The sequence below is a fragment of the Camelus bactrianus genome, chromosome 12 (genome assembly GCF_048773025.1).
Source record: "Camelus bactrianus isolate YW-2024 breed Bactrian camel chromosome 12, ASM4877302v1, whole genome shotgun sequence".
In the NCBI taxonomy this organism is placed as follows: domain Eukaryota; kingdom Metazoa; phylum Chordata; class Mammalia; order Artiodactyla; family Camelidae; genus Camelus; species Camelus bactrianus.
The window spans coordinates 56,129,005-56,141,681 of NC_133550.1; the positions used below are offsets into that span (position 1 = coordinate 56,129,005).

The 12,677-nt window shown below is 43.1% G+C and overlaps 1 protein-coding gene across 4 annotated transcripts in view; it reads right to left on the bottom strand.

The window, feature by feature from the left end:
* Nucleotides 1–12,677, bottom strand: part of LGR5 (leucine rich repeat containing G protein-coupled receptor 5) — a 112,144-nt gene that overhangs the window by 15,000 nt on the left and 84,467 nt on the right. The window contains exons 5-11 of one of the 4 annotated variants that reach the window (XM_074375397.1): nucleotides 10,647–10,862; nucleotides 8,649–8,720; nucleotides 5,781–5,849; nucleotides 4,317–4,388; nucleotides 1,009–1,080; nucleotides 791–898; nucleotides 587–658 (exon numbers count right to left, since the gene is read on the bottom strand). In XM_074375397.1, the coding sequence (XP_074231498.1) occupies nucleotides 587–658; nucleotides 791–898; nucleotides 1,009–1,080; nucleotides 4,317–4,388; nucleotides 5,781–5,849; nucleotides 8,649–8,720; nucleotides 10,647–10,862 (681 nt within the window). The remainder of the gene's footprint in view (nucleotides 1–586; nucleotides 659–790; nucleotides 899–1,008; nucleotides 1,081–4,316; nucleotides 4,389–5,780; nucleotides 5,850–8,648; nucleotides 8,721–10,646; nucleotides 10,863–12,677) is intronic. The other 3 variants (XM_010958881.3, XM_074375398.1, XM_074375399.1) reach the window with 3 other exon arrangements.

A 12,677-nucleotide genomic window follows, 5' to 3' on the forward strand; every position in this document is an offset into this window, starting at 1 on the left:
CTGAACATGGAAGGTCAAAACAAGGCTCTTCAAATTCCTATAAACTACTTTTTGTAAAACATGGGAAGGGCAGAGGGAAAAAAGCCCCAAGTCAACAGAAGTAACATATGCTAGCTGTTTAGCCATTAGATGAAACATTAGAACGTGGCACCCACAATTATACCGGAAGAATGTTGTTTGCCTTTATCAAGGTTTGTGTGGGTCTGATAATTTTATTTTGGCATCCGTATGGGTTTTTTGATCCATGATGTTTTTGTTTTTTTGTTCTGTGTTTTTCTCTGCCCCACAGAACCTTTAGAGGGGGAAATGAAGTTACCTTGGCTTGTTCATATCCATTTTCTGAAAGGAAATGTGTGCCAACTGAAATTCTAATGGGAGACTGTTTGGGACTTGGAAACAAGGGGTGTACTGCCATTATTACCAGGGTCACATCCAAGAGCCAGTTCCCTGGCCCAAAGGGACAAAGGAGTCCTGACCTCCTGAAGACCTGCAAGGAAAGAACTTTCTCCCCTTTTAAAGGATTATTGAAATAATGGCTGTCATTTCACCTCTGTTTACACAACATTATTGCCTCACTCATACGCACAGCACTTGGAGATTAGGTAACTGATCGCAGACGGTTGGAGGAAGAGATGAGATCTGTGCGCCAGTTAAAGTCCTGTTGAAACACAAACCAGACATCATTCTTTTATTCAGGCATCACCCGGTGACATATTTTGATTTACTGATGTTAAGGCTGGCCAGGCTTTAAGGGTAGTGCTCAAAGTCAAGAGCCTTCTCAAGTACTTACAGACTCTCCAGGCTAGCAGTTCCAGTTAAATCAGGAAATTCAGTGATTTGTGAAGCACCATTCAAAGTCCTGGGAGGAGAGGGACGTGAGTGTTCTTGGGAGAAGAGTCTAGAAAGGGTTTATTTTTATGGCCATTTCAGAGCGGTTGAAAATGTTCATTTGATCTTCACAGCAACCTTGCAATGGGAAAGTGGTCCGTAAGAGAAAGAAAAACTTACAGTGTTCTTAGTTCAGGTAAATGTTGAAAAGCAGATCTCCCAACAAGCTGGATGGGGTTGTCATAGAAGTGTCTGGGGGGAGAAAGAGAAATCCAAACACCAGTGTCTTAGAATAAAACTTGAATGACCAATGAATACTTGTTCAAGATTTCAACAAATACTTGAAATGAATTTATGTTAATTTGGATTGTACTATATTACATAACAGTCCTGATTACTTGGTTTGGGGCAAACCTGAAAAGCGTTTTAACTCACATTATTTTGGTAAGAAATTCATACGATGTAAAACTGAAAACTGTTGACAGCAAGGAAGATAAAAATGTTAGCTACTAAGGAGAAAGAAAAGCAAGTGAACTGATTGTAGTTATACTTAGAAATCTTCCTCTGCCTCCAACATCTGTGGAATATTCACTGAGTGGCTAAAGGTAATTCAAGGTGCTGGCAATTCCATCATTAGCTAAAGAAAGATAAAGTTCTGTGCATTTACATGAGGATATATCCTCTGGTCAAATCTTTCAACATATACCTTATAACCTTCAAATTATTTGAGAGGAAATTTGCTACTCTGGGTTTTTGTAACATCAGAAAATTTTAAAAATTAATTATTGCTCTAAAAGGTAAGACATCATTAGAATTTGAAAAATATTTTGTTTTCCAGATGTTTGTAATGGAATGGCATTTGAGCTTCCTGGAAGTGGAGTCCCCGCAAAGAGTTCTTAGCCGAGACACCGTTCTAGTTCAACTAAATTCAACAAATATTTATTGGTGTCTATTATGCTCAAAGTATGAGGGTACGTGCTGCTTGCATTTAAAGACTGATTTATTAAGGAAGCTGTGGTTGGGTATCTACTATGTGCGTGGCATTACGCTGGATGCAGGGGATTTGAAGACGAATGATAAGGTATCCCTGCCCTAAAGAAGCTTGGACTTAGTTGGGATAAAACCAATAAATAAGAGGATATTACTTTCTGGTTGACAAAGCCTTTCACATACAGAGCTGAGCTGATCCACCCGACAACTTTATGAGATCCACAGTGTGGACACATAGACACTACTTCCCCCATTTTGGGAGGAAGAAGCTGAGGCTCAGATACTCTGGAAAGTTCATTACCTCCCAGAGTTTCAACTTCCTAACTTGTTAAACCGACGTAGTAATACCTAGGTGTAGGGTCTGTCTACACAGTGAAGGAGCTAAGGCGTGTGTCACAGCTCGCACAGTGCCCAGGATACAGCTGTCACTCAACAAACCGAAATCCCCTCTGTGGTCCTACCCTCAGACCTCTTTTTTTCCCTTGGATTAAACAATTAGTAAGAGAAAGAACTAGAGCAGGAATATAGGTCTTGAAGTATAGTTGGTTTCCAATGTTGTGTTAATTTCTGGTGTACAGCATAGTGTTTCAGTCATACATATATATATATACACATACATATATATTCCTTTTCCTAGTCTTTTTCATTATTACACGATATTGGATATAGTTCCTTGTGCTATACAGTAGGACCTTGTTCTTTATTCTGTATACAGTAGTTAGTACCTGCAAATCCTGAACTCCCAAATTATCCCCCATCCCTCTCCCCACCGTAGCCATAAGTTTGTTTTCTATGTCTGTAAGTCTTATGATTTAAAATGGAGTTTCCCTCAAAATTAGCCCTGATCTACACTATAGGCTTGTTTGCATGTAATTGCGTTCAGGTACGTGTGTGTGTCGGTCTGTATGTCAGTACACGGGGTGGCTATGAATACACGTGTTTGTGTCTATAAGGCAGGAGTATCGAACATAAAGAAGGAGCTATAGGGTTCTCAGGACGGAGTTCTCTCGTGCGTTAAGGAGAACTTCATGAAAACGTCATTTGAAGTGGACTCTGGAAAACAAAATTTCAACATGCGCAGTGAGGGGATGGTGTCACAGGAGCAAAGGAAATGAAGGAGAGCTTGGCTTGGTGACTCTGGTTTAGTTGGTCTGGGTTATGGCATCGGGTAACTGGGGACGGGCCAGCCACGTGGAAAGCTGAGAATGGGAGCTTAAGGAGTTGGCATTTACCCTAAAAAGACAGTCCTGACTCTGTATTTTCACAGCAAGAGAATGACGGTATGGATGCTGTGCTTCCAGGGTGACGGCTCTGCCTGGCGGGAGAGGCGGGGAGGGGAGCCTTCGACTGGTAAAAATCTCAAGATAATGGCCAGCAGAGGGGCTGGCGGCAGAGGCGGGGAAAGAAGTTCTGGGTAGGATGGGGACTGGAGAGGCAGAAATGAGGCCTGGGTAGCCAATAGGACATGAGAGGCAAAAGAAATTGAGTCAGGGGGGTACAGGTAGGGGTGGCAATGACAAGAGATGGAAATGGAGGCAGAAGCAAGGAGAGGAGTGTTTCCGGGGTAGAACGGCACCATCAAATAGAGGACAGAAGTGCTGACCAATCTTGGGGGGCAGTTAGCCCTCTCAAGGGCTATTAACATATCAAAAGAGTGATTAAGAAAAACCAGTCCCGTGGCTTCAAGGAAAAAAGGGGCAAAGAAAGGCAGTGCTATCTGCCAGCTTCTCAGTATGTAAATACTCTCTAATGAGAACTAATGTTTATTGGCAATAAAACTTTGACACCCTTAGTTTGCCAACATGCTGTCAGAACATTTCAGAAATGATGAATGGTATTCCCCCCCTCCTCAGTTGTCAGGGCTAATTGGGATTTCAGCTCATTTGTGACAAATGCTACATGGTTCCAGAAAGCTACATGGTACAAGTTGGTGCAGGACGAATAGATGCCAAGAAGTGCCCCAGAGTCCTGTTCAAAAGTCGTCCTTACTGTCCTCGCCCATTTTTGAGACCTCAGGCCAGTACTATGCCCCAAACCTGCCAGTGGTCTTTTAATTAAGAGCCAGCCTAATACTTAACATATTTTCATCTTCCTGTATCCCTACACGTGATCAATTTGCTGTTTGCTAAATGTGAAACATAGAATTAATATACATTGGACTTGTAACTCTGTCTTATGCCACTATGGCATATACATCCTCATATGCATCCTTCTAGAATTACATCCTAGTTTGTATAAATGTGACTTGATGTTTGGGCTTGAAAATGAATGGGTGTAGAGATTTGGCATAAATCAGTAGTCCCCTCTCCTCCCCTCTTTAATATTATTTCAGCATTCAGCTAAAACCTGGCCGAACATTGCCATATACACTTCTCTGTGTAGGTTCTTACACTGACTGAGACAAAAATGTGGCAAATATAGAACATTTGTTGTGTTATCTTTAAAAGTGCAATGCACGCTATATTTCAGGATAGAAAAATCAAAAAGAAACCACTTACATTGTAATAAGAGAAGGGTTGCCCACAAAGGCTTTCTCAGGTATTGACTTGATATTATTGCTATGAAATCCTCTAGAAAGAGAGGAAAAAATAATTTATAGAAAATAATCTGGGTGGGGCTGTAAAATTATTTTATAGTCCCTCCCTGCCCCTAGTGATAATCAGCATTTTTAGTACCTAGAGAATAAGGTTAAATTCCTTTATCCATTTTGAAACTTTTGTGCCCTCACCTACTTTCTAGGAGAAAAAAAAAATATCACAAGCTGGTCATCTTGAAAGAGGAATCAAGAATCTGAAAATAAATATTGTGCTTAACAAGCTAATGTTACAGAGAGAAAAATCCATCTGTTAGCATCTAATAATAGAGCACCATCTTATAACAACTTGAGACGGAGGAAACCGTCTTTGGAGAGAGGATTATGATCGCTCCTCCTGACCTGATTTGAAACCGGGAAAAGAGAAAATTGAGTTACGCCGCAGTGAAGTAGAGATTTAAGTAATCTTCTTAGGAGGACAAAATTTCCTAGCTGAAAAAAGGTGCCCCAGCTCAGGGAGTCCGTAATAGCAAACTGATGCTCATCTGTCGGTGCTAATGTGTCCGACCGGCAGAGGGGCCGAGTCAGTGGTTTCGGGGTCCTGCGTGGGTCTGTGGCCAAATAAGGTGAGGGGCAGTCGCTGGGCTGCGTGGCCACAGCCAGGGATGGCTTCCCGGCTAAGCTGCACATGGGTTTCCTGAGGCAGAGCCCCGCAGCCGCTTTTTCTTGGAAACAAGCCTTGCTGTCTACCTCCTTTAGCTGTGTGCCTTGCTTCTCTCTGCCAAGAGAGTAGGCTCTTTGTTTATTTTCCTTTCCAAATGTTAGAACATTACATAGGTTATTCATTTTTTAGGTACAAAGAAAAGCTAATTAAATTATAATATACACAAAAGACCATACATGCCACCTAATAGCTGAAGGTTAGCTTTACCATAATAAAATTGTGGGTTTCTTTAAAAACTAAATAAGATTTATGAAGCATTAAAAGAATATGAAATCATGTATGTGAAAGCTTCTTGCATTAGCCTAGGCACATACATGGTATTCACCCAGCTCTAAACTTACGCAACCTAGAAAAGCTTATCTTTCGAAATGCTCAGAAAATATGAATTCCGATACAGTTCTCTACAAATCTATAAAGGATATAAATGTTGGGGGAATATGGCTTAGGAAAAGAGTATGGCTTAGAAAAAAAGGTATCTTTTTTCTAATATAAGTATATGAGAGAAATTAATTATAAATTAAAAAAAGATTATCTGCTATTTATTGGTGATAGAATCCAATTAAAATATATTTTGGATGTGCTTAATCATTATGTATACAACCTTTTAAATTTTTCTTAGTAAACCATATTATGTACAAGAGTCAAACCTATTCTAAAATAAATTCACAAAGAATGGCGTTCTCCCACTAAGTCTGTCCTACTTACAGTTCTTTAAGGTTGGAGAGTGTCCTGATTGCAGTAGGAAATTCATCAAGATTATTATAATTCAAGTCTCTGAAAATAAGTAAATAGAATGTTCAGTTTTTCATCTAAAAATTCATACACACTATTTACAAGGGATGTTAACACGCTATCCCAGTGAACCAGTATCATTGATAACAATTCTCATTCCCTCTCTTCATGGAGAGAGATCTTGCTGGCTCGCTGACCATCATTGTTCCACAAGCATCTGCATTAAAATGGTCATTGGATTGATTGTGAGGAATTTCAAAGAGTCAAGGCTCAGTGGCACTGGACGTTAAAACAAAGGAAGGGACATCAGCAGTGTGAAGGTCCAAGTGGGAGGGACGCTTGGCCCAGTGTTGGTGGCTTGTGGACGCAGCGCTTCACCTGAATCTGGCTCGATGAGCTGCTGGCTAGTCTGTGCCCTCCTTGGGACTCCTGTACCGCATCCCCTTCCTTGTTCCCTCCTCTGCCCTCTGACTCTGTCCCGTTGCTGTTCAGACTCTCTCCTGAGAGGACACCTTCGGGAACGGTTTTGTTCCTGACTCCGGTCCAGGTCCTGTCTTTCCCCCGGCCTAAGGGCCAGGATGACAGCCTGCTTCTGGAGAGGTTTATGTGGTCCAGGGCACTCTCAGGAAGGACATCAGGCCTAGACTTTCCACAAGGTCACAAATGAGGATTCAGAGCCAAAGGATGATGTTTTCCTTGGTCTGGGAGGCAAAGCTCTCCATCCTTCACGCACAGAGACGGAATGGCCAATTTCAAATCATGAATTTCTCTATCTGTTATGGCACAAATGGCTTTTCAATTCCATTACTCACAAGCGCTTTATAGATTTACTCCACCTTGTATTTACATCTTCCTATGAAAAAGTAATTGCCTGCTGGTCTCTGGGAATGGCGGATTTCCCAGATGACGCAGAAAAACCTTTTGCTCAGGCAATCAGATGTGGTTAGATCTTCCTCTGTGGGAAAGAATTGCTATTTAATGTTAAGAGAGAGATAATTTGACCAAGTTAAACATGAATCAAGATTCCTACTTGTCTGGCACAAACCATCCTTAAGCCATACAGCAGGCAGGAAACTTGTGTCTTTTGTGGACATAAATTTTCTTCCTGTTTGTAAATCTCTCCAGATGCTCTGTTTTGATTAAACGAGGATTGGGACCTTATAAATTACTTGGATCTCTAGCGACGGAAAGGAAGAGGCTGGGAGTAACCAATTTACTGATCCTGTGTAGCCCTGGGCAAGGCGAGGGAAGAGAGGACGTTGAGACTCACATGAATTTGTCCTGAATGCATGAATTGCATGAATTTGCAATCTTGGGTCCTCACCGCAAACATCAGGGGAAAAAAGGAAAGACTATTTATGGCAGTACCTATCAAAGCCCATCTTGTTTTTTCGTTCCTGTCGTGTTGAAAAGGACTAGAAGGTGCTTTCCACTGCTAAGATCCCCAGCTCAGCCCTTGTGTAAATAAGAAGGGAAAAGTTCTAATTCTTCTAAGCAGCTGATGGGAACAGCTTGCTCATGCCGTTAAGTTGACTTTAGAGTCCTGCCTGCACAAGTTCATCTTTGGCATCTCCTTGTGAGGATGACATTCCTCCCCCTCAAGAGGAAACACACAGTGACCTAAGCAACCTGGGAGGAAAGCTGTTAGGTCCCTCAAGAAATCAGTGAACGCAGACCTGGTCAGGTGCTAAACTGACCACGTACAAATGGCTAAGCTCTGTATGCAAATGAGCAATGATGGGCTGCAAGGAAGGCCACACTGGTCACCTCCTTCTGCAGTCCTGGGCAGAGCCAGTGTGACAGATTTGGCGGCCCTGTGTGGCTTATTACACTTGAGCACTGAAGATGTGGAGGTGAGGAGGGAGCAGCTGGAACGTCCCTCCCCTCCCGGCACACTCAGGACCCTCACTGCCCGTCCCCGCACCCTCATTCCACCTCTCTCACTCAGCCGGAGAATGAAGAGCAGCCCCTTCCTGGGAAACGACTGGACCCGCTAAGACCCATAGCAACTCCTCTGGCATTAGGCTCCGGGCAGTCAGCTGGCTGGACTCCACGGATTTTCAGGACAGGTACCAACTGAGAACTGCAGTTTTGACCTATTCTTTGGAAGTAGCACATACAGGTGAACATGGATTTCAGAGTCAAACTACAGAAGGAAACAAATCCCAGTTCTGCTGCTGACTAGCTGTGGCATGTTGGTAAAATAACTGACCCTTACCGGAGCCAAAAATGGGCAAGTAGTATCCGCTCTCCCAGGATGGTTGTAGGGCTGACTGCAACAATGTATGCCGAGGGCTCAGTGCAGTATTCGGTTAGAGACATGCTTAATAAATGGTAGCTGTTTCTTTGTTTTGTTTTGTTTTGCTTTGTTTTTGCAGACTTGCGTTGCTTCAGCAGAAACCTTCACCATCAGCTACTGAGATGCCTGTTCACCTCCGATCAGAGAGCCTGGCATCGCCTCCCCTGCATCCTCTCAGTCAGGGGGAGGACCAGACTCTGGAGCTGTGAGCCTGAGTGACAATACCGAACTGATCCTTGATAGAGATGGCACATTCCTAAGCAAAGAGTCACTGCTCAGCAGAGGACGTCTCAGTTAGCTTATAATGATCCTAAACTAATTTATCACTCTTGGTAGATTCACAGAAAATCTCGGTTTTATGGTTTAGCTCTGTGGGGTGTGTGGGTGGGAGGGTAAGATAAAGCCACTGTAAATATCTGTTTAAAGCGCAGGCAATTAAGCAAACCCAATAGCCGGTTTGACTTAAAGGCTATTTTTGATTCCCTTAGAATAGCCCTGAAAACACTGAAAAAAAATGGGAAACAAATAAAAGGTCAACTCACAAGGTCTCTAGGCTGTGGAGCCCATCAAAGCATTTCTTTCCCAGGGAGTGGATTCCATTGTTATGGAGATGCCTGCAGGAGAACGTACAGACAGTCACGGGGCACATGTGCAGGGGAACTTAGGCACAACATCCTGATTGCTGAAGTCCAAAAAAAAACCCTCTGCTAAGGAATGCACTGATGATACATAAGAAATGCTTTGTTCAACGTTTTTTTGGTTTGTTTGTTTTAAAGGCTCTATGCCCCATTCCCTTTTACCACAGATGATTGTATACCAAAAATTTAACAGGCCACCACAGATTTATTTTTGGGGTTTGAGATCTCATGGAGTGAGCAATGTGACTGGTGAAGGTAAATTCAGGCTATTCCGCGAGGCCTTGGGATGCAGGATGTTGAACAGAGCTTCTGACCAACAGTGACAAAGGGAGGATGGAGGGAAGGTCCTAGGTGTACCGAGCACATTTTCTATTAAAGCTGATAGCTGATCATGGCCACATTCCTGGGGTGGGGCCACAGGTTAACAGGAAACAGTAATTTCAGCCACAGAGAATGGGAATCAGATTTTTCGGCTGCTCAAGGAGGTTGGTTATCTTGACACAATATTAATGTGCCTAATTATCATCTTTGGCTCAGTGGTAAGTCGGTGAGGTCAGGGCCAGTGAGAACAGCTGTGCACACAGCTGAAAACTGGACCAAGTCCCAAAGGGATTTTTGGAAAATGGGCTTAAGGAGGAAGGGGGAGATGGAGTAGCCAGATCTCTGTAAATCCATTCCCTCTAGTGGAGGGTTAGGTTAAAGCAACTACCCAGCTCCTGGGGGGTTAGAAGCATCATCTTTGTATGTGAAATGCAATATAGAAATCTGTTAGTATCACCCCAAATGTCCTATCCTTTCAGACTGAGGTTTTTATTCTAATAAATAGATGTTGGTTTCATGTGAGATCTATGTGACATTTAATCGAGAATTTTTTTCATGCAACACATGAGGGAAGAGGATTGAGGGGAACCTAAAAAGATGGATAAGATGCTGGCCAGCCCTCAGAGGAGTATATACCTCAATGCAAGAGACAGACGTGTCACCAAGCAAAGTGGAATGATTGACAGCAGCGGTGGGCGGGGCATGGAGCAAAAGTAGAAATAGTGCGGAAGATGCTTTCCTCCAAGTTCCTATGCAAACTGTCTTTTTTGTGGGTGGGGAAGGGTAATTAGGTTTACTTATTTATTTATTTATCAGAGAAGTACTGGGGATTGATCCCAGGACCTCATGCTTGCCAAGCTTGCGCTCTATCACTTGAGCTATACCCTCCTCCCTCAAACTGATCTTATTATACCTTCCAAGTAGCTACTGTTTTCCTGTATCAGCATCAATTGACTATTATTGTATTACACACAGAGGGCATTGTGCTACACTCTTAAACTTAAAAAATAAAACTTAACATGATTACTTGAGAATCATTTTGATGTACTTAAAACAATGAAATTTAGACCTATCAGGAAAAAAAGCCATACAAATGCCTAGCTTGCTGTCAAGGGTTCCTTCTTGCTGCTGTTCCCTTGGAAGGGTTTCAAGAACTACTTATTAAGTAATAAGAAGGGCATAATTTCAGTTTGACCTGAATTATAAATTATTGTCAGAAATCAGGGATTGTTATTAACTTTGATCGTGGGACGACACGTACAGGGTGGTGATCACCTGTACAATATACAATGGCTTCCCTAAGAGGTCATACTTTGTTATCTTTGAAGGCTTGGCAGTGCTTGGTACTTAGCAGGTGCTTGATAAATGTTGTTTAATTCTTGTATACAATTAGAAAATTTATGAGTCATTTTGGGGAGGGGCGCAGGGAGTTTTCCTCCCTTGAAATGTCCCTGTTCAAAGTCTGAAGGGCACCCCTTACGGCCAAGGTCTTATTGAATTATAAAGTCTTACAGTGAATTTAGAAGCCTTTAAAAGAGAAAAAGAGACAGAGAGAGAAAAAAAAAAATCAATAAAACTCACAGAACTACCAAGCTGGAGAGGTTTCCAAAGGCATAGTCTGGTATGTGGTGGATTTTGTTCAGGGCCAAGGTCATGGCCTGCAGGGCTGATAAACTTCTGAAAGCCTGGACCGGGATTTCTGTCAGAGCGTTGTCGTCCAGCCACAGGTGCCTCAGGGAATGCAGGCCACTGAAGCAGCTGGGGGGCACGTGGCTGATGTGGTTGGCATCCAGACGCCTGGGGAAGGAAGCAGGCGAGAATGGAGAATGAGGGCACACTGCAGGCAGGGGATGGGCTCTGCAGGAGAACCTCAATATGCTGATTAACAAGAGTGGAGCAGGGCCCGGTGGGGGTGGGGTGGGGCCGGGCCCCCTACCATCTGCAGCATTCTGCTCCCCTGGTGGCCTCTCCTCACTCACAAGCAGAACCATTGCATCTTGGGCTGTCTTGGCTGTAAAATTCCATGGCACTGTGATTCTCTTCCAGGCTTGTGGGTAACATGCTTTCCCACCCGGAAGTGGCCTCCCCTGGGGGATAGAGTTTCAGCGTGATGATCATGATCGTTCAGCTTTCCTTTCTGACACCCGGAGAAACGCACCCTCTCGCCTCCCTCCCATCCCAAGCCAAAGAAATGCCATTGCTTCCCGGGACTGTTCTGAACAGACAAAACAAATTCATCTATTGGTTTGTTCATGAAGTTCTGGGAAAAGATTATTTCAGTACCGAAAGAGACTGAATAATTTTTACAAGGCAGTTAGAGATCCACTTTAAGGAGCGCTCCGGGAGATGGCCCCTCCCTTTTGCTCAGTACTGCATGGAAAAGCCCAAAACCTCCAGGCTTTCTTGCTCATCCTACCAACGGCATTGAATAGACGTTAGTTTTTCTCGACATGTTCAACAAATAACAAAATCAATAGTTTTCCCAGGGTTTGCTTGCTTTCTTTACACACCATTTTTTTTTTAATGGGGGAAATACATCTAAAAATAGGGCTGGTTAATAAGCTGTTGCAGCTTCAGAGCCAGCAGAGGGAGTGCAGTACATTTATTTCATCCTAATCCAACATAAACAATGGCTGTAATGACAAGGCCTTCACTTTTCGTATTGAAGTGACCAAGCACGCTAGGAATTGAAATTTTCTGCAAGGTGAGTGAACAACAGAACCACCAACATCCAATTCTGCGTCCAACAGCCCTCACTCAGTTTTTCCAGTCTTTTCTTAAGGCTCACACATTTGTTTACATTTTCAAAGATAGGATTTAAAATTAAAAAAAAAAAAAAAAAGAAGAGTTGCATTTTAAGCAGTGCATGTATTAGGAAGGATTAGAAAATCACGAGTGGATTTTGAAAAATGTTTTAGGAAGCATTTAAGACAAAACAGATGCAGAAAGCTCACCAGGGTCACAGAAGAATCCCCTGCAAGCCAAATTTAAATAGTTTAGAAACAGAAATCTCTGTGGTAGGGAGCTAATCACGAAGGAAAGTGGCGTCCTCACCTCGGGCCACGTGGGTCACTCCAGGAGGCTCCTTCCCTGGCTCCTGCTTCTCCTGACTGAATGGGGACCGATGCCCTCAAGGCCCTGGGCCACATTTTGATACTGAGATAAGGTCACTTGGAACAAACAAGTCCCGTGTCATACCCACTCACAACGACATTTCCAGAAGAACAACCATCACTGTAGGCAGCCGAAACACACTTCCAAAGATCTCCAGGTTCTGTCTACAGATGGAACTGGAAACATTTAGGAAAGTTCAGCCCTGTCCCAGCATCACCACGCTCAGCCCCTGTTCAGATCAGGTATAATTTCATCTGGGGGGGAGGAGGTGCTTGTTTTTGTTTGACTGAGAGGTAAAGCACATATGTAAACTCTCCTTAACGGCTGCACTGATTAAAGCAGGAAGACTTTATTTAAATAATATGAGCTTCCGATCTTTAGTTGACATATTGTCTGATTATTGCCAGTCGCTTTATGCACTGAAACTACAAGTGACTTCCTGAAAATTCAAGTTCAGTGCAGATGTCAGGGTGCATTTCCAGAAAAGGCTCTCTCTGC